At 40.6% G+C, this 27,314-nt stretch overlaps 1 protein-coding gene across 1 annotated transcript in view; it reads left to right on the top strand.

The window, feature by feature from the left end:
* Positions 1–27,314, top strand: part of LOC308518602 (phospholipid-transporting ATPase ABCA3-like) — a gene marked incomplete at both ends in the record, with an annotated part of 259,837 nt that overhangs the window by 189,133 nt on the left and 43,390 nt on the right. The window contains one exon of the mRNA XM_081090313.1: positions 11,627–11,805. Coding sequence (XP_080946439.1) covers positions 11,627–11,805 — 179 coding nt within the window. The remainder of the gene's footprint in view (positions 1–11,626; positions 11,806–27,314) is intronic.

Genomic DNA, 27,314 nt, shown 5'->3' with positions numbered 1-27,314 from the left:
GGGTGCCTAGCCTCTGCAGCTTCCTGCAACCTTCTCCCAAGGAAGACCTTGTAAATAATCACACAAATTCAGGGGGCAGAAGGGGTCCCAATAAAGATGAACCCAAAGAGAACCTCACCTAGACACATCATAATTAAAATGGCAAATGTTAAAGACAAAGAAACAATTTTAGGGGCAGCAAGAGAGAGACAGAAAATTATCTACAAAGGAGTTCCCATCAGAATGTCAGTTGACTTCTCAATAGAAACACTTCAGGCCAGAATGGAGTGGAATGAAGTATTCAAAGCAATGAAAAACAAGGGCCTAAATCCAAGACTACTGTGTCTAGCAAGACTATCATTCAAAATTGAAGTTGAAATAAAAAGCTTTACAGAGAAACAAAGGCTAATGGAGTTTATTACCACCAAACTATAAATAGATGCAAAAAAGCATTCAACCAAATCGAGCACCCTTTTTTGTTAAAAAACAATCTCAGTAATGTGGAAATAGAGGGATTATATCTCAACATAATGAAGGCCATATCTGACAAACTGACAGCCAAAAGGATACTCAATGGTCAATAACTAAAAGCATTTCAGTTAAGAATGGAAACAAGACATGGATGCCAACTTTCACCACACTTATTCAACATAGTACTTGATTTCCTAGGCATAGCAATAAGATGAGAAGAAATTAAAGCCATCCAAATTGTAAAGGGGGAAGAAAACTGTCATTATTTGTAGATGATATGATATTGTACAAGGAAAATTCTAAAATCCCACAAGGGAACTACTAAAGTTAATAAATGAATTTGGCAAGGTAGCAGGATACAAAATCAACAACCAGAAATCAATGGCATTTTTATATACCAATCATGAACTCTCATTGAGAGAAACTAAAAAAAATCCCATTTACCATTGCAACAAAAAAAAAAGTACCTAGGAATGAACTTAATCAAGGCAGTAAAAGAACCTGTATTTGGAATACTATAGGACATTGGATAAAGAAATAGAGGAAGAAAAAATGGAAATGTATACCATGTTCATGGATTGGAAGAACTAACATCAGTAAAATATCTATACTACCCATAGTAGTCTATAGATTCAATGCAATTCCTATTAAAATACCAACAGCATACTTCACAGAACTATAAAAAATACTCCAGAAATTTATATGGAACCATACAAGAACCTGAATACTGGTAGCAATTTTGAGAAAGAACATCGAAGAGATCACAATATTGCATATCAAACTCTACTACAAAGCCATTATAACCAAAACAACCTGCCACTGGCATAAAACAGGCAATGGATCAGAACACAAACCCCAGAAATTGACCCACACAATTATGGTCAATTAATATTTGACAAAGGAGGCAAAAACAATGGCGGAAAGATCATCTTTTCAACAAATGGTGTTGGGAAAACTGGACAAATACATTAAACAACCTCACTCTGAGCAGCAATTTGGGTGGGGGGAAGCAGTAGAAGAGTTTAACAGAGCTTTGGGACAACATTCTCATCATAGGGGTGACAGAAGAAAAAGAACATGAGTAAGGAAAAGAGAACCTGTTTGAAGAAATAATGACAGAAATCTTCCCTGATCTGGTGAAGGAAATAGTCACACAAGACTAGGAAACACAGAGTCCCAATCAAGATGAATGTCAAAAGACCCACACAAAGAAACATCACAATTAAAATGGCAACCTTTAAAGACAAAGAAAGACTCTTAATGGGAGCAAGAGAGAAGCAGAGAGTTATGTGCAAGGAGTTCCCATTAGGTTGTCATCTGATTTCTCAATAGAAACACTTCAGGCCAGAGGGAGTGGCATGAAGTATACAAAGTAATGAAAAACAAGGGGCTGAACCCAAGACTACTATATCCAGCAAGTCTATCATTCAAAATTCATGGTGAAATAAAGAGCTTTACAGAGAAACAAAGGCTAATGGAGTTTATTACCACCAAACTATCCCTGCAAGAAATGCTAAAGGGACTGTTGTAAGAAGAAATGGGAGTGGGGTGGGGGGAGAGAGAGACACAAATATAAGTAATAAAAATGGCAACCTATCAATAATAATCTTATGTAAATGGCTCAAGTGCTCAAATGAAACTATACAGCATAGCTGAAGGGATAGGAAAACATGACCCATATATACATATCTTTATAAATAAAAGCCTAAGCGACCATTATGACTGAACAACTGAATTACCAGTCGCTATGATGCGCACTGACCACCAGGGGGCACACGCTCAATGCAGGAGTTGCCCCCTCGTGGTCAATGCACTCCCGCAGCCAACCTCCTGTGGTCCCTTCCACCCCACATGCAGGAATTCGTGCACCAGGCCTCTAATGCTATATATAAGAGACCCACCTCAGAACAAAAGACTTACACAGGATGAAAGTGAAGGGATGGGGAAAAATTTTTATGCAAATGGAAACAAAAAAGATGTGGGATAGCAATACCCACATTTCCCAAAATAGACTTCAAAATGAAGGCCATAACAAGAGACAATGAAGCCCACTTCATAATACTGAAGGTATTGATCCAACAAGAGGATATAACCCTGGTAAACATATATGCACCCAATTTAGGAGCACCCAGATATATAAAAACAACTTGTGGAGGACTTAAAGGGAGAGATCTACAGCAATACAATCATAGTAGAGGACTTTAATATTACTGATATTACTGGGTAGATCTTACTGATATTACTGGATAGATCTTCCAGACAAAAAATCAACAAGGAAACAGTGACCCTAAATGACACAATAATTTTAAGGCATTTAATTGACATTTATAGAACATTTCACCCCAAAGCTGTAGAATATACATTCTTCTCAAGTGCACATGTGACATTTTAAAAAATAGACCACATGTTAGGACAGAAACTAAGTCTCTACAAGTTCAAGAATATTGAAATCATATCAAGCATCTTTTTGGATCACAATAGCATAAACCTAGAAATCAACTTCAATTTAAACACCCCAAAGCATTAAAATGCATGGAGGCTAAATAGCATGTTATTTAACAATGAATGGATTACCAATGGGATCAAGGAGGAAACCTAAAACTTCATGAAAATGGACATACAATAGCAAAAGCAGTCCTGAGAAGGAATCTCATAGCATTACAGGCTGTGGAAACCACACCAGGGTCCCCAGATAGTCAAGGCCAATGGGAGCACAGAGGCCTTATTGTCAATACACCAGAATGGCCAAGGCCGCACTGAGCATGAGCCTAATTGGGGTGCCCAAGGCCAAGATACCATGAGCGGGTGCAAGGACACTGTGCCCTTCTGTAGCCAAAATACAGTTGATGTAACTATTGGCACGAAGCCTTCTTTGTCTAAGGAGTAATATACAAGTATATTACTAAGGCCAGTGTGTTGGGCAGAGCAGAGGCTAGAGAGCTCAGAGAAGCAGAGGCAGTAGGCACAGAAAAATGTAGCTCCTATGTATGTGGGCGGGAGAGGCTAGAGAGCGCAGACGGAGCTGAGAGCTGCTGCTGCGATGTAAGATGAAGACTCATAGCTCAGAAGTAGCTACTATGTGAGGCTACAGAGACCAACCAGTGTGCTGGGGGCAGAGGAGACAGGAGAAGCTGCTGAGGCAAAGAGCCTAGGTACCACTACGATGTGAGGCGGTGAGTCTAGGGGCAGTGTGCAGCTACTTAGATTAGTAGCTGTGGGTACAGAGACTGATGCTGCTGTGTGGAAAAGATGTACAGGTTAGCCAGCCAGTGTCCAGCTGCCTGCCCATAAGAGACTTTGCTGTATTGGACTGTCTTGTCTGATGGCTATGTGGCCACTGGCTTCTGCAATAAAGATGCATTCTTATACACCCACAACCTCTCATGGCTTCTCCATCTAAGACCTGGTGTCCTAGGAGGTCCAGCCCCAGGCAGAGAGGTCAGACCCAACACTTGTAGCTAGTGAGCAGAGGACAAAGGAGGAACTTGGACTAAGTTCCCAACAGTTAGTACAGTGGGCAGGGTTCCAGAAGGACCTGCCCTGGCATAGTCCGGAAGCATTTGGAAGAATACATGGACTCAGGGCAACTCAGAGCAGCAGTGCTCGGGCAGTGATCCTGCTGTCTCTGACACAAGCCTACCTTAAGAAATAAGAAAAATTTCTAATGGACTATATAATCCTACAATTTAAAGAATTAGGAAGAGAACAATAAGCAAAGCCCAGAGTAAATAGAAGGAAGGAAATAATAAAGATCATAACACAAATTAATGACATAGAGACTAAAAAACAACACAAAAAAATCAATAAAACCAAGAGCTGGTCCTTTTAAAAGAGAAACAAGATTGATGAACATTTAGCCAAACTTGTCAAGATACAATGAGAAAGACCTATATAAATAAAATCAGAAACAAAAGAGGTGAAGTATCAACTGACCCCACAGATATACAAAGACTTTTAAGAAAATACTATGAGCAACTATATGCCAACAAACTGGACAACCTGGATGAAATGAACAAATTGCTAGAAAAATACAATCTTCTAAAACTAAATCAGAGAGAATCAGAAAACCTGAATAGGCCAATAACTACTGATGAAATTGAAGCAGTAATTAAAAAAACTCCCAGCAACAAAAGCCCTGACCCAGACTGCTTCACAGGGTAGTTTTACCAAATATTAAAAGATATAATACCTATATGCCTCAAACTATTCCAAAAATTCTAAGAGAAAGGAAGACTTCCAAACTCTTTTTGCAAGGCCATCATTACCCTAATTCCAAAACCAGATAAAATCAAAGAAAGAATTACAGGCCAGTATCCCTGATGAACATAGATGCTAAAATCCTCAACAAAATATTAGCAAATCGGATCCAGCAATATATTCAAAAGATCATGCACCATGACCAAGAGGGATTTATTCCAGTGATAAAAAGATGGTACAGAGAAACCAAGATGGCGGCATAGGTAAACACTGGAAATTGCTGCCTCACACAACCACTTCAAAAATACAACTAAAAGACAAAACGGACATCATCCAGAACGACAGGAAGGATGGCTGAGTGGAAATTCTACAACTAGAAGGAAAGAGAAAAGCACACTAAGACTCAGAGGACGTGCAGAAGTAAAGTGCAGAGGTATGGAGGCACACGTGGAAAGGGCTGGCAAGTGAGGACCTGGTTGTCTTTTTCAATTGGGAGGGAGCCTCAAGCTCCTGACTGCTCTGAACTCTACTTCTGGGTGAGTCTCTGGGGACCCAGACTCTTATGGGGAGAAACTGGACAGTCTGGCATCAGTTGGAACTCGAGGGTGGCTTTCTCTCAAGGTGCTTGTAGCAATTACCAAGACACTGAGAAGTGGGACCTCTTATGGCAGGACTGAGGATCCGCTATAGCTGTTTGCTCCGCCCTGTTGATCCCCTGAGATCCCGCCCCACCCAAGCTGTGCGCAGAGGCTTTTGCATATGAAAGGCCTGGCCCTTGGAAATCTGAAAACTACCTAACAAACTGCAGCTGGGTCAGAGAGACCCAGAACTTCCAAAAGAAGGCCCAAGGCCCCAAAGCAGCTTGCATTGCTTCACAGCTGGACCTCATCTGGGCACCTCCAAATCCCAAACAAAGGAGAGGAATCTGCAGATCTCTCCATAGCTCCTGCTGGGTAGCCTCAGGCAGAGGCTAGATTAGCATCTCCTTAGAGATCCAAGAGCCAGTGTATCCAGTGGTCAGAGTGGGACCATCAGACTACAACTCCTCAGATCCATAAGGGATACACTCAGGGGGCAGACTCAGTGAGCACCAAAACCCACTGAAGCAAATCTTGCCCCAGAAGGGTGTCTCCAGCACAGAAGTTCTCCCACTGTAGACACAGCTGATTCTCACAGCCATTTGGCCTGGAGGTCAATTCCTCCCAGTGATACCTACAACAATCAAGGCTTAACTACAACAAGACTGTGCACAAAGCCCTCAAAGGGGTGCACCAAGAATGTCCACCTCAGGTAATTGGGAAGGCTGAGCCACTGGGCCCTGTAGGACACCTAGCACAGAAAGCCACTCTATCAACACAGGGAAGCATAAAAAAATGCAGAGACAAAGAAACAGGTCACAAATGACAGAAATGGAGGAAAGAAAACTACTGGGTATAGAGTTCAAAACCAAACTTACAAGGTTTTTCAAGAATTTTCTAGAAACCGTCGATAAATTCAGTGAGACCCTCAAGAAATCTATTAAGACCCTCGAGGATATGAACAAGGACCAACTAGAAATTAAGCATACACTGACTGAAATAAAGAATAGTATACAGAGTTCCAACAGCAGACTAGAGGATCTCAAGAATCAAGTCAGCCAAAACCGGTTTGGCTCAGCAGATAGAGCGTCGGCCTGCGGACTGAAAGGTCCCAGGTTCGATTCCGGTCAAGGGCATGTGCCTGGGTTTCAGGCACTTCCCCAGTGGGGGATGTGCAGGAGGCAGCTGATCGATGTTTCTCTCTCATCGATGTTTCTAACTCTCTATCTCTCTCCCTTCCTCTCTGTAAAAAATCAATAAAATATAAAATATATATATATATATATAAAAATGTTTTAAAAAAAAAAAGAATCAAGTCAAAGATTTGAAGTACGAAGAAGCAAAAATCACCCAACCAGAAAAACAAAAAGAATAAAGAATCCAAAAATATGAAAATAGTGTAAGGAGCCTCTGGGACAGCTTTAAGTGTACCAACATCCAAATTATGGGGGTGCCAGAAGAAGAGAGAGAGCAAGATATTGAAAACCTATTTGAAGAAATAATGACAGAAAACTTCCCCTACCTGGTGAAAGAAATAGACTTACAAGTCCAGGAAGTGCAGAGAACCCCAAACAAAAGGAATCCAAAGAGGACCACACCAAGACACATCATAATTAAAATGCCAAGGGCAAAAGACAAAGGGAGAATCTTCAAAGCAACAAGAGAAAAACAGTTATTTACCTACAAGGGAGTACCCATACGATTGTCAGCTGATTTCTCCACAGAAACTATGCAAGCCAGAAGGGAGTGGCAAGAAATATTCGAAGTGATGAATGCCAAGAACCTACAACCTAGATTACTCTACCCAGCAAAGCTATCATTTAGAATTGAAGGTCAGATAAAGAGCTTCACAGATAAGAAAAAGCTAAAGGAGTTCACCACCACCAAAACAGTATTATATGAAATGCTGAAAGGTATCCTTTAAGAAGAGGAAGAAGAAAAAGGTAAAGATACAAATTATGAACAACAGATACACATCTGTCAACAAGTGAATCTAAAAATCAAGTGAACAAATAATCTGATGAACAGAATAAACTGGTGAATATAATAGAATCAGGGGCATAGAAAGGGAGTGGACTGAATATTCTTGAGGGGAAAGGGGTGTGGGGGGTGCAGGAAGAGACTGGACAAAAATTGTACACCTATGGGTGAGGACAGTGGGGGGGGGGGGTTTGTAAGGGCAGAGGGTGGGGTGGGATCCAGGTGGAGGGGAGCTATGGGGGGGAAAAAGAGGAACAACTGTAATAATCTGAACAATAAAAATTTAAAAAAAGATGGTACAATATCTGCAAATCAGTAAACATGATACATTACATAAACAAATTGAAAGACAAAAATCACATGATCATATCAATAGGTACAAAAAAGAATTGGAACTATTCTACCACCTACTTATGATAAAAACTCTCAGTAAAGTGGAATAGAGAGAACATACCTCAATATGATAAAGGCCATAGATGGCAAACTCATAGCTAACATCATACTCAATGGGGCCAAAGTAAAAGTGTTTTCCTCAAGATGAGGAGCAAGACAGAGTCATCTACTTTCTCCACTCTTACTCATCATAGTAATGGAAGTCCTAGCCACAGCAATCAGATAAAATAGGAAAGGAAGATATAAAACTATCATTATTTGCATATGGCATTATATTGTACATAGAGAACCCTAAAGATTCCACCAAAAACTATTAAAACTGATAAATTCATTTAGTAAATACCAGGATACAAAGTAAATATTCAGAAATTGGTTGCATTTTTACACACCAAAATGAACTGGCAGAAAGGAAAATCAAAATATATTCTCATTTACAATTGCATCAAAATACAAAATACATAGTAATAAACTAAACCAAGGAGATAAAGAAACAAATAAACAAACAAACCTGTATTCAGGAAATTATAAGACACTGAAGAAAGAAATGGAAGCAGATTCAAATAAATGGAAGCATGTACCATGCTCTTGGATGGAAGAATTAACATAATTACTACCCAAAGAAATCTATAGATTCAATGCTATTCCTATCAAAATACCAATGGTGTATTTCACAGAACTAGAACAAATAATCAAAAAATTTGTATGGAACCACAAAAGTCCCTGAATAGCCGCAGCAATCTTGAAAAAGAACAGAGTTGGAGTTATCATGCCACCTGATATAAAACTAAACTATAAGGTTAAAGTAATCAAAGCAGCATGTCCCTGGCATGTAAATAGACACATAAATCAATGGAACAAAATAGAAAGCCCCAAAACAAGTCCATGGTCGATTAATAATTCACAAAGAAAGCAAGAACATACAATGAAGTGAAGACTGTTTATTTAATAAATGGTGTTGGGAAAATTGAACAGATATGGTCAAAAAATGAAACTAGATCACCTTCTTACTCCACACACAACAATAAATGCAAAATGAACGAAAGAGTTAAAATGTAAGACTCAAAACCATAAAAGTCCCAGGAGAAAACACAGGCAATAATATCTCAGGCATTTTTCTTAGCAGTATTTTTTCTGATATATCTCTTCATGTGAGAGGTAAAGAAAAAAAGAAACAAGTGGGACTACATGACACCAAAAGGACTTTACACAACAAAGGAAATCATCAACAAAATGAAGCCAGCCCACTGAAGGGGAGAAGATATTTGCCAAGGCTAAAAAAACTCCTAATACTCAACACCAAAAACAAACCAAACCAACAATTGCCTGAAGGATGTGGAGGAAAAGGAACCTCATGCACTGTTAGTGAATACAGACGGTCTGGCCACTGTGGAAAAATAGTATGGAGGATCCTTAGTAAATTAAAAGTGGGCCTGCTTTATGACCGAGCAATTCCACTTCTGGATACATATACAAAACATTAATTCAAAAGAATATATGCACCCCTAAGTACATTGCAGCATTATTTACAAGAGCTAAGATATGGAAGCAACCCAAGTGCCCATCAATAGACAAGCGGATAAAAATGTGGTGGTACATATATACAATGAAATACCACTCAGCCATAGAAAGGAACGAAATCTTACCACTTGTGACATGGATGGACATGAAGATATTATGCTAAGTGAAAAAGTTAGACAGAAAAAGACAAATACCGTATGATTTTACTTATATGGATCTAAAGAACAAAACAAAGAAACAAACAAAAATGTAAACAGGTTCATAGACACAGAGCACAGAATGATGGTTGCCAGCATGGGGGAAATTGGGGACCTAGGTGGCAATGGCGAAGGGATTAAGCAGTGCAAATTGGTTGTTACAGAATAGTCATGAGGATGTAAAATACAGCATAAGAAATATAGTTAATAATATACAATAACTATTTATGGTGTCAGGTGGACACTAACCACCATACTATAAACCTGAAATTAATACAAAATAATATTGAATGTCAAGTTTAATGGAAAAATAAATATTAAAGATTAAAAATAGACAGATCTGCCCTGGCCAGTTAGGCTCAGTGGATAGAGCATCAGTCTGCGGACTGAAGGGTCCCAGGTTTAATTCTGGTCAAGGGCATGTACCTTGGTTGCGGGCACACCCCCAGTAGGGGGTGTGCAGGAAGCAGCTGATTGATGTTTCTCTTTCATCAATGTTTTTAGCTCTCTATCCCTCTCCCTTCCTCTCTGTAAAAAATCAATAAAATATATTTTAAAAAAATAAAAAATAGAGATCAGAAAAAAATAACATGGAGTAACAATAGTTTCCAGAAGACCACATTAAGTATTATACTATTTTTATGAAGTTCAAATTTTAAAATTAAAGTATTATTTACTGAATATATATAAATGTATAATTGTCTACTTGTATTTAAGATAGGAATTCAGAACGCAGATATTCATAGTGGTTACTTCTGGAGGATGGAAAAGTGAAGGAGCACATAAAGTGTGGAAAGGGAGTGAAAGGAGTAGCTTGACAGCAGAGAGAGCTGACAAACTACCTCAATCAGGTGATCAAGGTCAACATCAACAGTGATAAATCATACTGATAGTATGGATTTTTTTGATGATATAAAATGGCACTTCTGTGATATTCCTCCCCAAATCCCTAATTATTTTCATAATTAGATTTGTCTAATTATGAAAAAAAATCGATCCCAATTGAAGAGCATCCTAAATGCCTGACCAATACCACTCCAAACTGTCAGTGTCATCAAAAAGAAGGAAAATCAGAGAAACTGTCACAGCCAAGACATACCTAAGGAATCAAGACTACTAAATGTAGTATTCCGGATTGGATTATGGAACAACAACAAAGGAACATTACATTATTTATTTAATTTTGAGAGAGAGAGAGGAGAGAGAGAGAGAGAGAGAGAGAGAGAGAGAGAGAGAGATTGAGATTTGCTGCTCCATGTACTTATGCATCATTGAGCGTGCCCTGACTGGTGATGGAACCCACAGCCTCGGCTTATCAGGACAGCACTCTAACCAACTGAGCTCCTGCCCAGGGCAAGAACATTACATTATTTTAAACTAGAAAATCCAAATAAATTAGGAACTTTAGTTAACAATGATGTATTAATATTTGTTCATTAATTGTAACTGTACCACACTGATGTATGCTGCTAATAATAAGAGAAACTGGATGCAGGGTATATGGATTTATTTCTCTGTACTATTTTCATTTTTTTGTTGTTGGTAAATTTAAAGCCATTCTAATTTTTTTAAAATAAGGGGCATTTGCAATTCTATCATAACAATCATTCTGTTCTTTTTACTCAACTTTCTTCTCAAGAAAGTTCAGGCCCTGGCTGGCGTGGCTCAGTTGGCCGGGCGCCATCTGTGCCCAGAAAGGTTGCCAATTTAATTCCTGGACCACGTAGTCTGTCTCTAATAGGGGGGCCTGTGTGCAGGAGGCAGATGATTGATGTTCTGCTTTCATATCAGTCTTTCTCCTTATCTCTCCCTCTTCCTTCCTCTCGCTCTAAAACTCAATAAGCTATTCTTTTAAAAAGAAAAGAAAAAGTTCACAAGTGTCAGATGGTTATTTTTTTTTACCATTTTAAAGCATAGTAAAAATAAATAAGTAAATAAAATAATAAAGCATAGTATGTTATCTTTTTCAGTAGTATTTACATTTTAATATTTTCCTCTAATTATCAATGTAAGATTTTACACTTCTGAAAGGATTTAAGGAATATTTTTATGGCATGAAATAATTATGAAACATATCAATTAACATGTCAATAGTCATAAGCTTATTTGATTAACTTGAAAATAAGCTATCAAAATTTATTATTCAAATGGTATTTGTGTAGCAGAACAATCACTTCTCACACTCTAAATGCTTGTCAACTTAGCCTAACATTTCATTTTATCCTATATTTCTTACTATTTGCTGTTTTTCTTAGACTGTATTTGTTCTGTCAATGTCCTGCAGTAAGCTCTCTCTCCCTTTGCCATTCTCAGACGCTGCAAAGACTGTTTATTCTTTGGAAAAGAAGAGGATTGGACTATATATGGTCATGATGAGTACCATAGGCTTTATTTGCCTTCTCTTGGTTTTTTTGTGTGACACAGCTTTGTGGAAACTAAGAGCATTTCTCAATCAATACATTTACTTTGGTATCTATAAGATATACCAGAAGGTGAGTAATTAAGCATGGACCTTAAGAATAACTCTAAAAAAAATGGAGCATTAGACCTGAATAGCATGTTACTACATATGTCTAACTCAGTTACTAGAGAAAAGAAAACACTATGTCTCCAGAAATATATTTTCTTAAATAAAATTTTATTAAGGTATAATTTACCTACAGTAAACTGTATTCATTTTGTTGATCACTTCAAAGAACTACATTTTATCTGTTAATTTGCTCTATTATTGACTATTTTCTCTTTTATTGAATTTTTTTTTTTTTGGTTCTTTATCATTTCCTTCCATCTACTTTTGGTTTACTCCCCTTTGTTCTAGTTTCTTTAGGTGAAACCTAAAGCCGTAGCGTTTATGTCTTTCTTCTTTTCTAATATAAATATTGAATCCTAAACATTTCCCTATAAGCAGTGCTCTAGCTGTACCCTGAAAAAATTTGATTTCTTATATTTTTATTATCATTTAAATGTTCAAAGTATTTTCTAATTTCCTGTATGATATCTTTTTTGACATATGGATTATTTAAAAGTTTGTATATTAACTTCCAAGTATTTGGGAGTTTTCTAGGTATATTGTTGTTATTGATTGCTAATTTAGTTCCTCTATGGTCAAAGAACATACTAACATGTAATTTTTTTTATTTTTATTTTATACTAGAGGCCCGGTGCATGAATTCATGCATGGGTGGGGTCTCTAGGCCTGGCCAGTGATCAGGGCTGATCAGGGCCTTCCAGCTGCCAGCCAGGACCTTCCTTCATTCCACGCCACCCCCTGGTGGTCAGCGCATGTCATAGCGAGTGGTCAAACTCCTAGTCGGTTGAACTCCCGTGGGGGAAATTTGCATATTAGCCTTTTATTATATAGGATTTTAAATTCTTTATTATTGAAAATATTATATATGTTTCTGTTTTCCTCCAATCATCTCTCCCAACCTGCCCCATCTCCCAGCATATGCCCTCACACCCTACTGTCTGTGTCCATGCGTCATGCATATATGCATACAAGTTCACTGGTTGATCTCTTCCCATCCATCCTCCCCTACCATCCCTCTGAGGTTCAACAGTCTGCACATGCTTCTGTGCCTCTGGGTTTATTTTTGTTCATCAGTTTATGTTGTTCATTATATTCCACATATGAGTGAGATCATGTGATACTTATCTTTCTCCGACTGGCTTATTTCATTTAGCATAATGCTGTACAGGTCCATCCATGCTGTTGTGAATGGTAAGAGTTCTTCCTTCTTTACAGCTGCATAATATTTCATTGTGTAGATGTACCACAGGTTTTTAATCAACTCATCTACTGATGGGCACTTAGGCTGTTTCCAAATCTTAGCTATTATAAATTGAGATGCTATAAACATAGGGGTGCATACATTCTTTCTGATTGGTGTTTTTGATTTCTTGGGATATATTCCTACAAGTGGGATCACTGGGTCAAATGGGAGTTCCATTTTTAATTTTTTTTAAGGAAACTCCATACTGTTTTCCACAGTGGCTGCACCAGTCTGTATTCCCACCAGCAGTGCATGAGGGTTTTTTTTTTTTTCTTCACATCCTTGCCAACACTAGTTGTTTGTTGATGATAGCCATTCTGACAGGTGTGAGGTGATGCCTCATTGTTGTTTTGATTTGCATCTTTTAGATGATCAGTGACTTTGAGCATTTTGTTATATGCCTCTTGGTCTTCTATATGTCCACTTTGGAGAAGTGTTTATTTAGGTCCTTTGCCCATTTTTTAAAAAATCTTTATTGTTCAGATTATTACATTTGTTCCTCTTTTTCCCCCCATAACTCCCCTCCTCCCAGTTCCCACCCCACCCTCCGCCCTCACTCCCCACCCACTGTCCTCATCCATAGGTGCACGATTTTTGTCCAGTCTCTTCCCGCATCTCCCACACCCCTTTCCCCCCCAAGAATAGTCAGTCCATTCCCTTTCTATATCCCTGATTCTATTATAATCACCAGTTCATTCTGTTCATAAGATTATTTATTCACTTGATTCTTAGATTCACTTGTTGATATATGCGTATTTGTTGTTCATAATTTGTATCTTTACCTTTTTCTTCTTCTTCCTCTTCTTAAAGAATATCTTTCAGCATTTCATATAATACTGGTTTAGTGGTGATGAACTCCTTTAGCTTTTCCATATCTGTGAAGCTCTTTATCTGACCTTCAATTCTGAATGATAGCTTTGCTGGATAAAGTAATCTTGGTTGTGGGTTCTTGGTATTCATCACTTTGAATATTTCTTGCCACTCCCTTCTGGCCTGCAAAGTTTCTGTTGAGAAATCAGCTCACAGTCGTATGGGTACTCCCTTGTAGGTAACTGAGTTTCTTTCTCTTGCTGCTTTTAAGATTCTCTCTTTGTCTTTTGCTCTTGGCATTTTAATTATGGTGTGCCTTAGTGTGGTCCTCTTTGGATTCCTTTTGTTTGGGGTTCTCTGTGCTTCCTGGACTTGTAAGTCTATTTCTTTCACCAGGTAGGGGAAGTTTTCTGCTATTATTTCTTCAAATAGGTTTTCAATATCTTGCCCTCTCTCATCTTCTGGCACCCCTATAATTCGGATGTTGGTATGCTTGAAGCTGTCCCAGAGGCTCCTTACACTAACTTCGTATTTTCGGATTCTTTTTTTATTTTGCTTTTCTGGTTGGATTTTTTTGCTTCTTCGCATTTCAGATCTTTAACTTGATTCTTGTGCTCTTCTGGTCTGCTGTTGGGAATCTGTATAATATTCTTTATTTCAGTCAGTGTATGCTTAATTTCTAGTTGTTTCTTTATCACAACATCGAGGGTCTCATTAGATTTCTTGAGGATTTCACTATATTTATTGACGGTCTCACCAGGCTTTTCGAGGGCCTTACTAAGTTTATCGGTGGCTTCTAGACAGTTCTTGAGACACCTTAAAAGTGTGGTTTTGAACTCTATATCCTCCATTTCTGTCATTTGTGTCCTGTTTCTTTGTCTCCGCATTTTTTATGCTTTCTTTGTGCACCCCCTTGTCCTTTGCCCATTTTTTAATTTGAATATTTATCTTCCTTTTGTTAAATTGTATGAGTTCCCTATAAATTTTGGTGATTAACACCTTTACCAATGTACCATTGGCAAATTAGTTCTCCTATGCAGTGGGCTCTCTTGTTATTTTTATGATTTTTTTTCTCTGCAAAAGCTTTTTATTTTGATGTAGTCCCATTTGTTTATTTTCTCCTAGGAAATGTATTGGTAAACATATTGCTATGAGAGATGGCTGAGATTTTTCTGCCTATGGATTCTTCTGAGATTTTAATGGCTTCCCATCTTACAGTTAAGTCCTTTAACCATTTTAAGTCTATTTTTGTGTATGACATCAGTAGGTCATCTAGCTTCATTTTTTTGCATGTATCTGACCAAATTTCCCAACACCATTTATTGAAGAGACTATCTTGACTCCATTGTATGCTCTTGCCACCTTTGTCAAATATTAATTGAGCATAATAGCTTGGGTTGATCTCTGGGTTCTCTGTCCTGTTCCATTGGTCTAAATGTCTGTTCTTGTGCCAGTACCAGGCAATTTTGAGAACAGTGGCTTTGTAATGTAGTTTGATATCTGGAATTGTGATCCCTCTGAGTTGTTCTTCCTCAGGATTGCTGTGGCTATTTGGGGTCTTTTTTTATTCCAGATGAATTTTTGGAGAGTTTTTTCTAGATCTTTGAAATATGCCATTGCTATTTTAATGGGGATTGCATTAAATCTATAGATAACTCTGGGTAATATGGACTTTTTAATGATGTTGATTCTACCAATCCATGAACACAATATATTCTTCGATTTGTTTATGTCTTCTCTATCTTGTTTTTCAATGTCCTGTAGTTTTCTGAGTACAGGAGGTCTTTTACCTCCTTAGTTAAGTTTATTCCTAGGTCTCCTAATTTTTTTGTTGCAATGGTAAATGGGATTTTTTGTTTGTTTGTTTTTAAGTTTCTCTTTCTGAGAGTTCATTATTGGTGTATAAAAATGCCATAGATTTCTGGGTGTTAATTTTGTATCCTGCTACATTGCTGAATTCATTTAAATCTAGTAGTTTTTTTATTGAGTCTTTAGGATTTCTATATATAATATCACGTTATCTTCAAATAATGACAGTTTTACTTCCTCTTTTCCAATTTGGATGCCTTTATTTCTTCTTGTCTGATCACTGTGGCTAGCATTTCCAGTACTATGTCAAAAAGGAGTAGAGAAAGTGGGCATCCCTGTCTTGTTTCTGTTCTTAGGAGGGATGGTTTTAGATTTTGCCCATTGAGTTATGCTCAATTCTTTTAAATCGAATCATATTTGTTCTTTGGCTCAACATATGATGCATCTTTGAAATGTGCCATGTGTACTTGAAATAAATGTGCATTTTGATTAGTTGTAATGGTATTGCTTATATCACTTAGTCTTTCACTGATATTTTTGTCTGACTGATTATTGATTGCTAACAAAAGCAAAATTTCCGATCTTGATTGTAAGTTTGTTAATTTCTCTCTTTAATTCTGTGAATTGTTCCTCTATATATTTTAATCTCTATAATTATTTCAATAAACATTTATTATTGTATATCCTCCTGGTGAATTGACTAATGAAATGTCAACCTATATCTCTGGTAATATTCTTGGTCTTGAAGTCTATTTCCTCTGATATTCAAATGGCACCTCCAATCTTCCTGTGCTTACTATTGTATAGCATATCATTTTACACCCATTTATTTTCAAACTTTTGCCTTTATATTTTAAGTGGCTCACTGTAAACAGCATGTAGTTAGTTCCTAACTTTTAATGTATTTTGATAGTTTCTGAAGTTTAAATTTGAGCATTTAGTTCTTCATTGATATGGTTGTATTTCCATCTACGATATTGATTATTTGTCTTCTCTTTGTCCCTTCTTTTTCTATGCTTTCCCATTCCTGGCTTTCTTTGGGTTACATTAATAAGCTTGGAATTCTATTTTAATTTTCAATTGACTTTTTAGCTATACTTCTTTGCATTAGCTTTAGAGATAAGTGTAGGGTTTACCAAATATGTACATAATGTTTCAGTCTTTTTAGAGTTAATATTTTAAACTGTAGATGAATGAAACCATAAATGTCCATTTTAACCCCCCTTGGCTATAATGCTATAGTTTTCATATGTCTTATATGTCTATGTCATTGTGTTATTTATTAACTATGATGCATAATACTATAAGTGTGGCTCTGCTTTCCACTTCAGTAATCATGTTCATTTCTTTTTGGTGATGGAAAGCTGTCATCACATATTTCAAAGTAATTAATAGGAAAATTCTTTTGTATTTATCTAGATATATGGCATCTTTGGTGCTATTCATTTTTCCATTATATGTGAGTTTGCCTCTGCTATCATTTCCCTCTAGATTGAAGACTTTCTTAAACATTTCTTAAGTGAAGAACTGGAGAAGAACTATCTTAGTTTCTTTTATCTGAAAATTATTTGCCTTTATTCTTTTTTTAAAATATATTTTATTGATTTTTTACAGAGAGGAAGGGAAAGGGATAGAGAGTCAGAAACATCCATGAGAGAGGAACATCGGATCAGCTGCCTTCTGCACACCCCCCACTGGGGATGTGCCCACAACCAAAGTACCTGCCCTTGACCAGAACCGAACCTGGGACCCTTCAGTCCACAGGCCAACGCTCCATCCACTGAGCCAAACCGGCCAGGGCTGCCTTTATTCTTGAAGTACGTAATTTTAAAAGTCTGGATTTGTAGGTTTTTTTTCCTTCCTTTCTTTTTTTTCTCAACACTAACAATGTCATTGTACTTCCTTCTGGTTTTTAAAAGTTCAGATGGGAAATTATCACTCAGATCATTTCCTTCTATGTAATGCATTGTGTTCTTTGCTTTTTCTCAAGAGATTCTCTTTATCTTTAGTCTCCACACCAGTTTGATTATTATGTACCAAGGCATGATGCCAACGGGGCTGAAGCCATGTTTTCCAGAACCCCATTCCCTGCATTATTCCAGTCTAGAGTTGGTGATGAAAAAATTCACATGAGATTGTGAAGGCAGGACTGAAGCAGCACAGTGCTCTCTTAAAGTCATTGTGGTTAGTGGTAGTGAAGACAGCTGCAAAGGGCTGTTGGAGCCCAGCCTGTGTGTGCTCTCCCCAGCCTCACTTCACTTCTGACAGCTTGCCCCTCCTGACAATAGCCAAGGCTCTAATGCACAGACCCCAGAGCCTCTCTATCCACTTTCCTCCAACTTCCACCCACCAGCTGGAAGTGGCTGGCTTTCAAATTCCCTGGCAGGTTCTGAACTCTCTACTTGCACTATTGCTACAGCATATCTGTTAGTGACTTTTCTCTGCTTTGCCAGTGTTTCTGTTTATTTTGATTTACATCTATTTTTTTCCTTCTTGAGTCAATTTCAGTAATTTGTGTCTTTGAAAAACTATAATTTCACCTAAGTTATTTAATTTATTTGTCTGCAATTGCTTATCCTATATAATAAAAGAGAAACATGCAAATTAACCATCCCTCCATTATACTCAAGCCATGCCCACAAGCCACACCCACAAGCAATCAGGAGCGAGTATGTAAATTAACCCAACTAAGATGACAGCGGCCACAGAGCTTGAGTGAGCAGGAGGCTTGGGTTGCCCATGGCGATGGAGGAAGACAAGCTTCCCACCTGCCCTGGCCAGCCCTGGGCTCCACTCAAGGCTACAAAGTTTCAGGTATAGAAGATAAATAAATCCTAGATACCTGCTTCCAGCCGGCCGTGGCCTCCACTCAAGGAGGGGCTGGGATCCTGGGTTGCCAGGTGCAACCTTGGCTCCATTCAAGGCTACAAAACTTCAATTATAGAAGATAAATAAATCCCAGAAAAAAAAAGAAAAAAAGAAGAGGCTGGGTCGCCGGGGGAGTGTGGCCAGCCTGAAAACGGCCCTCAGCCCCTCACCCAGGCTGGCCAGGCATCCCAGCAGGACCACCACCCTGATCTGGGACACCCTTCAGGGCAAACCAGCTGCCCCCCCTTCCGCCGTACACCAGACCTCTATCTACACTAATAAAAGACAAAGATGTTAATTAACCGTACCTTTGCTATGCCCATCAGCCAATGAGAAGTGTATGCAAATTAACCCAACAAAGATGGCCATTAAATTTGCATACTGCAGGAGGGGGGGACAGCGCGAACCACCATTAGGGCCTCCCATGTGCGACCCGGGGCGGCAGGGCGGGACAGCGTGAGCCGCTGCCTGCTCCGCTGCCATCTGGGCCTCCCATGAATGAGCCAGCAGGTGGTTATCCCCCGAGGGGTCTCAGACTGCAAGAGGGCACAGGCTGGGCTGAGGGCCCCCCACCAAGTACACAAATTTTTGTGAACCAGGTCTCTAGTCCTATCTAATAAAAGAGAAACATGGTAATTGGCGTACAACCGCTACCCTTCCCATTGATTAATCAGGGCAATATGCAAATTAACTGCCAGCCAAGATGGCGGCCGGCAGCCAGGCAGCTTGAAACGAACATGAGGTTTGCTTGCTTCAGTGACGGAGGACTCCAATTTTCCCCGCCTGCCGCTGCAGGCCTCTGAGCTGCAACTCTAAGCAACTAGGTAACAAATATAGAAGCTAAACAAAACCCCAGAAACCTGCTTTAGTCCACCGGGCTTCAGTCAGCAGGATTGCAACATTGTAAGCAAAGGCCAGAAACATACTTTCAGCAGCAGAGGCCTAAGAGCTGGAGCCAAGCCTCAAAGCTAAAGCTGGCCCAGAATAAAAAAAAAAAAATAGAAAAAAAGGAGCGGTTGGGAGCTTCAGTCACCTGCAGCCTGAAAATAGCCATCATCCCCTCACCCAGGCTGGCCAGGCACCCCAGTGGGGACCCCCACCCTGATCCAGGACACCCTTCAGGGAAAACCAGCTGGCCCCCACCCGTGCACCAGGCCTCTACCCTATATAGTAAAAGGGTAATATGCCTCCCAGCACTGGGATCAGCGGAGCCGTGAGGCCTCCCGACACCGGGATCAGTGTGACAGGGGGCGGGGCCACAACCTCCCTATCCACCCTGCTCTGTTCGTGACAGGGGAAGGCGCCCCAACCCCCTGATCAGCCCTGCTCTGTGCCTGATAGGGGGGAGCTCCCCAACCCCCTGATCACCCTGCGGCTCTGTGTGTGACAGGGTGCGGCGCCCCAACCCCCTGATCGGCCCTGCTCTGTGGGTGATAGAGGGCAGCGCCCCAACCCTCCCCCCCCATGGGCCCTGCTCTGTGCGTGACAGGGGGCAGCACCCCAACCCCCTGATTGGCCCTGCTCTGTGCGTGACAGGGTACAGAGCCGCAACCCCCGTGATGGGTCCTGCTCTGTGATTGACAGGAGGCAGTGCCACAACCCCCTGTGGCCCTGCTCTGTGTGTGACAGGGCGTGGCGCCGAAACCTCCCCATCGACCCTGCCTTGAGTGTGACAGTGGACGGTGCCCCAACCCCCCAATCGGCCCTACCCTGAGCGTGACTGAGGGTGGCATCACAACCCCCCGATTGCCCTGCTCTGTGCATGACAGGGGGCGGTGCCCCAACTACCCAATTGGCCCTGCTCTGAGCCCCCCCAGGGGTTGCACCTAGGGATTGGGCCTGCCCTCTGCCACCCAGGAGCAGGCCTAAGCCAGCAGGTCATGATCTCCCAAGTGGTCCCAGACTGCGAGAGGGCACAGGCTGGGCTGAGGGACTCCCCCTCCCCTCCGAGTGCACAAATTTTTGTGCACCAGGCCTCTATCCTATATAATAAAAGGGTAATATGCAAATTGACCCTAACAGCAGAATGACTGGGAATAACTGGTCACTGTGACACACATTGACCACCAGGGGGCAGATGCTCAATGCAGGAGCTGCCCCCTGGTGGGAAGTACGCTCCCACAGGGGGAGCTCTGCTCAGCCACAAGCCAGGCTGATGGCTGCCAGTACAGCGGTGGTGGCGGGAACCTCTTCCACCTCCTCAGCAACACTAAGGGTGTCCGACTGCAGCTTAGGCCTGCTCCCCACTGGCAAGTGGACATCCCCCGAGGGCTCCCAGGCTGCTAGAGGGATGTCTGACTGCCAGCTTAGGCCTTATCCCCCAGGGAGCGGGCCTAAGCCAGCAGGTGGACATCCCCTAGGGGGTCCCAGACTGCGAGAGAGCACAGGCCGGGCTATGACACCCCCCCCCCCGAGTGCACAAATTTTTGTGCACCGGGCCTCTAGTTCCTTTATAAGCCCTATATATTTGGGTATATATACACAATACACACACACACACACACACACACACATCAGTAATGATATCCTTTTTTCTTATTTTAATTTTAGTAGCTTTAGTGTACTCTCTTTTTGTCTTGATAATTGTAAATAAAGGTTTGGGGATGTTTTCATCTTTACAAAGAATAAACACTGATATTGATTTTCTTTATATTTCTACTAGAGGCCCAAGGCAGCAGCCCTGGCTGCCGCCCCGGCCCTCGCAGCCCCGCTTTATCCAGAGGACATTCTATCTAATTAGCATATTATGCTTTTATTATTATAGATTTTGTTTTTATTAATTTCTGCTCTTATGTTTATTTTCTTCTTTTGCTTGCTTTAGGTTTAGTATGCTTTGTTTTTTTTCAGTGTCTTAATATGGCAGGTTATGAAGCTGATTTGAGATCTTTCTTCTTTAAATACAGATGTTTAGAGCTGTAAATTTCCCTCTAAGCCAGTGGTTCTCAACCTTCCTAATGCCACGACCCTTTAATACAGTTCCTCATGTGGTGGTGACCTCCAACCATAAAATTATTTTTGTTGCTACTTCATAACTGTAATTTTGCTACTGTTATGAATCGTAATGTAAATATCTGATATGCAAAATGTATTTCCATTGTTACAAATTGAACATAATTAAAGCATAGTGATTAATCACAAAAACAATATGTAATTATATATGTGTTTTCCGATGGTCTTAGGCGACCCCTGTGAAAGGTTCGTTCAACCCCTAAAGGGGTCGCGACCCACAGGTTGAGAACCATTGCTCTAAGCACTAATTTAGCTGCATTTCAAAAAGTTTGTTATCGTGTGTCTTAATTTTCATTCATCTCCAAGAATATGGGGTGCATATATTCTTCTAATTTTTTTGTATTTTCTTATTAAATTTGTTAGGGTGATATTGATTAATACAATTATACAGGTTTGAGGTATACAATTGTACAATACATCATCTGTACTAGTATTGTGCATTGTGTGTTCACCACCCTAAGCCAAGTCTCTTTCCAGCACCATTTATCCTGTTTGCCCTCTACTACCTCCCCCTCAATCCCCTTTCCTCTGGTAATCACCATACTTGGTCTGTGTCTATAATTTTTTTTTCGTTGTTTAATCTCTTCATCACTTTTTTTATCTACTTGTCTATTGATGGGCACTTGCATTGCTTTTATATCTTTGCTATAAATAATGCTGAAATCAGCATGGGGTGCATATACTCTTTCAAATTAGTGTTTTGGGATCCTTCAGGTATATACCAAGGAGTGGAATTGCTGGGTCATAGGCAGTTTCGTTTTTAAGAACTTCTGTACTTTTTCCCATGGTATTGCACCTATTTGAATTCCCACTAACACTGCACTATGGTTCTCTTTTTTCTACATCATCAACACTTACTTGTTTGTGGGTTTATTGGTGATAACAATTCTGACAGGTGTGAGGTGGTATTTCATTGTTTAATTTACATTTCTCTGATGGTTAGTGATGTTGAGCAAATTTTGATATGTCTATTGACCATCTCTACGTTCTCCTTGGAGAGTTATCTATTCAGGTTTTCTGCCTACAATTTAACTGGATTGTTTGTTGAGTGTGTGCATCTGTGTGTGTGCACGCGTGTGTGTATTGAGTTGTGTAAGTCATTAAAAATTTTGGATTAATTCCTTATCGAATCTATCATTGGAGAATATGCTCTCTCATACAATCTTTATCTTTTTTTTTCTGATGGTTTCCCTTCCTGTGCAAAAAAATTTAGTTTAATGTAGTCCCATTTATTTTTTTTACCTTGCCTGAAAAGATATATCAGAAAAAAAAAATATTGCTAAGAGAAATGTCCAAGATTTTACTGCCTACATTTTCTTCTAGCAATTTTATGGTTTCAGGTCTTACATTTAAGTTATTAATCTATTTTCAGTTTATTATTGTACTAGAGGCCTGGTGCACAAAAGTTTGTCCCTCAGCCCGGACTGTGCCCTCTCGCAGTCTGGGACCCCTCCAGTGATGACCACCTGCTGGCTTAGGCCCACTCCCCAGGGGATTGGGCCTAAGCTGGCAGTCAGACATCCCTCTGGCAGCCCGGGAGCCCTCGGGGGATGTCTACTTGCCAGCAGGGAGCAGGCCTAGCTGCAGTCGGACATCCTTAGTGCTGCTGAAGAGGCAGGAGAGGCTCCCACCACCACCACCACTATACTGGCAGCCATCAGCCTGGCTTGTGGCTGAGCAGAGCTCCCCCATGTGGGAGCACACTGACCACCAGAGGGAAGCTCCTTCATTGAGTGTCTGCTCCCTGGTGGTCAGTTGCCAGAAGCCAGTCCATCCTTGCTGTTTGACACAGGTGCTGCAGGGAAGAAACATCTGCACAGCATATGTTTCAAGGGACCTGGCGTATATGGCATACCGTTCTTAATATGTTTGCTCCCCTTCTTGGCCCTATGTGTTTTAACCAAGGTCACCTCTCTGAGAAAGGTTGTTTCCCCAGGTAAGGATTTTTCCCTGAAGTTAGGGAATAAAACCCCTTAACTAAATGCCAGGCGGGTAGTTAATCACTTTAACTACAAGCAATCACCCTTAAGCTACATAATCTTTACTCCCTGGAATGGAGATAAGAAACGCCCTAACCTTTGGAATAGAAATTGATAGGATTAAAATCAACTGGTATAAATACAGATGTAACAAGACAATAAAATACAGAACCTGACTGGAGATCCTGGCTAGAAGCAGGCAAGAGAACCTAGCTATGATGATCACCTGAATGCTGCCTCTGTGTCATTCCTTCTTCGCCGACTTGTCCACACCTTTGGGAACCCCTGGACCTGATGGGGCTGAACCCCAACAGTCAGTGTGTGTCATAGTGACCACTAATTCCAAGTCGCTCTGCTGTTAGGGTCAATTTGCATATTACCCTTTTGTTATATAGGATAGAGGCCTGGTGCATGGGTGGGGACCAGCTGGTTTGCCCTGAAGGGTGTCCCAGATCAGGGTGGGGGTCCGGCTGGGGTGCCTGGCCAGCCTGGGTGAGGGGCTGAGGGCCATATTCCGACTTGCCACACCCCCTTTAGGGTGGGGGTCCTCACTGATGTGAGGGGCTGAGGGCTGTTTTCAGGATGGCCACACCCCCTTCAGGGTGGGGGTCCCTGCTTGGGTGCCTGGCAAGCCTGGGTGAGGGGCTTATGGCTATTTGCAGGCTGACCAAGCCCCCCAGAGGGGACCCTTACCCCATGAGGGTGTGGCCAGCCTGGGTGAGGGGCTTATGGCTGTTTGCAGGCTGGCCACAGCCCCCAGCCACCCAAGCTCCCATTGGAGGCTGGCTGGAAGCTAGTATCTGGGATTTATTTAGCTTCTATAATTGAAACTTTGTTGCATTTTGTGGAGGCCACAGCTGGCGAGAGCAGGCAGGAAGCTTGGCTTCCTCCATCGCCAGGGCAACCAAGCCTCCTGCTTGCTCCAGCTCCGTGGCTGCCGGCCACCATCTTGGTTGGGTTAATTTGCATATAGTCACTCTGATTGGCTGGTAGGCATGGTTTAGGCGTAGCGAAGGTATGGTTAATTAGCATCTTTGTCTTTTATTAGTGTAGATATGGTATGTGAAGATGGTCTAGATTCATCTTTTTTTTCATATATTTGTCCAATTTTTCAAGACCATTTATTAGACTGTCTACCAAATTGAATGTTCTTGATTTCTTTGTCAAATATTAATTGACCATATAGTTTCTGTCTAGTTCCATTAATCTATGTGTCTATTTTTATGCCAGTAACATGCTGTTATTATTATTATGGCCTTGTAGTATAGCTTGATATCAGGTAGTGTGATACTACTTTGTTCTTTTTCAAGATTACTGCAATTAGTACTTGAAAAATTTTGTGTTTCACACAAATTTTTGGATTATTTGTTCTAATTCTGTGAAAAATATCATTGGTATCTTGATAGTAATTGCATTTTTATCCAGTCATCTATCTATGGACACTTAGATTGTTTTCATGTCTTGGTTATTGTTAATAATACTGCAATGGACATAGGGGTACATATATCTTTACAAATAAGTGTTTTCATATTTTGGGGGCAAATACCCAGAAGAGGAATTTCTGGATATTATGGTAGTTCTATTAAGTTTTTGAGAAACCTCAATACTATTTTTCATAGTGGCTGCATTAATTTATATTCCCAACAGTGTACAAGCTTTTTCTTTATTCCATATCCTCAACAATACCTATTTCTTGTCTTTTTTACAATAGCCATTCTGAAAGTATGAGGCAATATCTCATTGTGATTTTGATTTGCATTTCACTGAGGATTAGTGATGTTGAGCATCTTTTATTTTTAGTTTTTAAAATCTTTATTGTTGGAAGTATTACATATCTTCCCCATTCCTCCCCATTGGCTCCTTATAGCCCTCCCAGTCCCGGTCCCAAGCTTCCACCACCCTCTTATCTGTGTCCACGGGTTATGCATATATGCATACAAGTTCTTAGGATGATCTCTTCCCGCCCGCCCACCCACCCACCCTCTCCTTTCTTGTTGGCCATCTGTATGTCTTTGTTGGAAAAATGTCTGTTCCAATCTGCCTGCTTTTTAAACCAGACTGTTGGATTTTTGTTATTGAGTTTTAGGAGATTCTTATATATTTTGCGTATTAACTGTTTGTCAGATATATGATTCCAAATGTTTTCTTCCATTTCATAGTTTGTCTTTTCAACCTGTTGATGATTTTATTTCCTTGCAGAAGCTTTTTAGTTTGTTGTAGTGATGTGATAGGCATGAGCAGAGAAGAAAAGATGGACCAAGTACAAATGGTCACAAAGACAAAGGCCCGGGTGCCTAGCAATAGGCAAAATTGTGAAAAGAAGAACTTGCCCCCCAGGATGACCTTTCTTTCTTTAGCACATTGCCGGTCACGTGGTTTACATCCCCTGACCTTTCCTCCCCTGGCATATTGCTGGTCATGTGGTTTTAGACCCCCTTAGAGGGGGAACAAGGGACAGGAGAATAATTTCATGGACCTCCCATACAAGTCCTTGCACAACCACTCCCTTAACACATTAAGCATCCAGTTAGTCACCGGTGACTGACACTATACTTTTCGTCGGGAAGACAAAACAGGCTGGGTGCTTAACGTGTTAAGCATTAATCCCTAGGAACACCATCTAGGCCTCAGTTGTGTTTCAGCTCCAGGCCCTGAAAAGCAGCAAAACCAGACAAGTGATGCCATGACTGACATCAGGACCAGCTGCATTGATAATGACCCCCTGCCCTGGCATTGACCAATAAGTGGAGGTCATGACCTTGAAAGGACACACCTGGAAAGCTGATGAATATTCTATGGAGATCCTTACCCCTGAAACTCTCAACCTTAAAAGTCCTTAAGATTGAGGATCCAGTTCCATCTCTCTCCCAGGAGCATGGCTTTGTCTTTCCCCTCATGCTCTTCTTCCTCATAGGTGTCTTACCTTTACCTGTTTCTCTCCTAAGCTCCAAGAGCCCGTCTTTTGCCTCTGTTTCTAGAGCCCATTTATCCTACAGCTCACTTCTACTACCTCTGTGACTTTCTAAATAAACGTTCTTTTCTAGTTTGAGTCTTGGCTCTGAATTCTTTCTTTGCCAGAAATCAAGTACAAGGTTGCTGAAACAAGGTCCAATCACTGGTAACATTCTGGTGTTGTTTGACTGCCAACATTACACCTATCTATTAGGGTCACCAAAGGAGGAATGCATGAGGCCAAACATAGTAAGGGATTATAAATTTATTAGGTCATTTGGAAAACCAGATGGCTGAGCCCCCAAATGGTGCCAGCACACAGGGGCAGTGAGTCATAGATTTTAAAGGACTCTAGTTGAGCTTTTTCTAGGCTGAGAATTTTCTGTGCAAGTCCAGATCCTGGGAAGGTCCAGAAGGGAAGGATAATGGTCTTAGCAAGTGGAATGTGGTCTAATCGAAAGGGAATGTCCATTGTGAAGTGGTCTAAAGGTCAGTTCCCAGGAGAGGGGTATCAATTCAATTATTTGATCAGCACTGACATTCCAGCCTTTTTGTTTTATGGAACAGGGATGGAGGTCATACCTTCCATAGTTACTTCCTGCTGAGAGGGGGCATCAAGATCATGGACTTTGATTGTAGTCTGCTGAAACACTGAATAGATTCTGGCACCCAAATTGGCTGTGCTGCTCCTTCTGGAAAGATATGAGCACAACCTCTGCCCCACATCATTACTGGACAAAACCATTGTCCATTTTGTGCATCCTTCCACTGGGTTAACCCAGTGGAGGCTATTGTACTGGA

This window comes from Myotis nattereri, assembly GCF_964212035.1.
Source record: "Myotis nattereri genome assembly, chromosome: 4".
NCBI classification, from domain to species: domain Eukaryota; kingdom Metazoa; phylum Chordata; class Mammalia; order Chiroptera; family Vespertilionidae; genus Myotis; species Myotis nattereri.
This window is presented reverse-complemented; position numbering and strand designations above follow the sequence as displayed.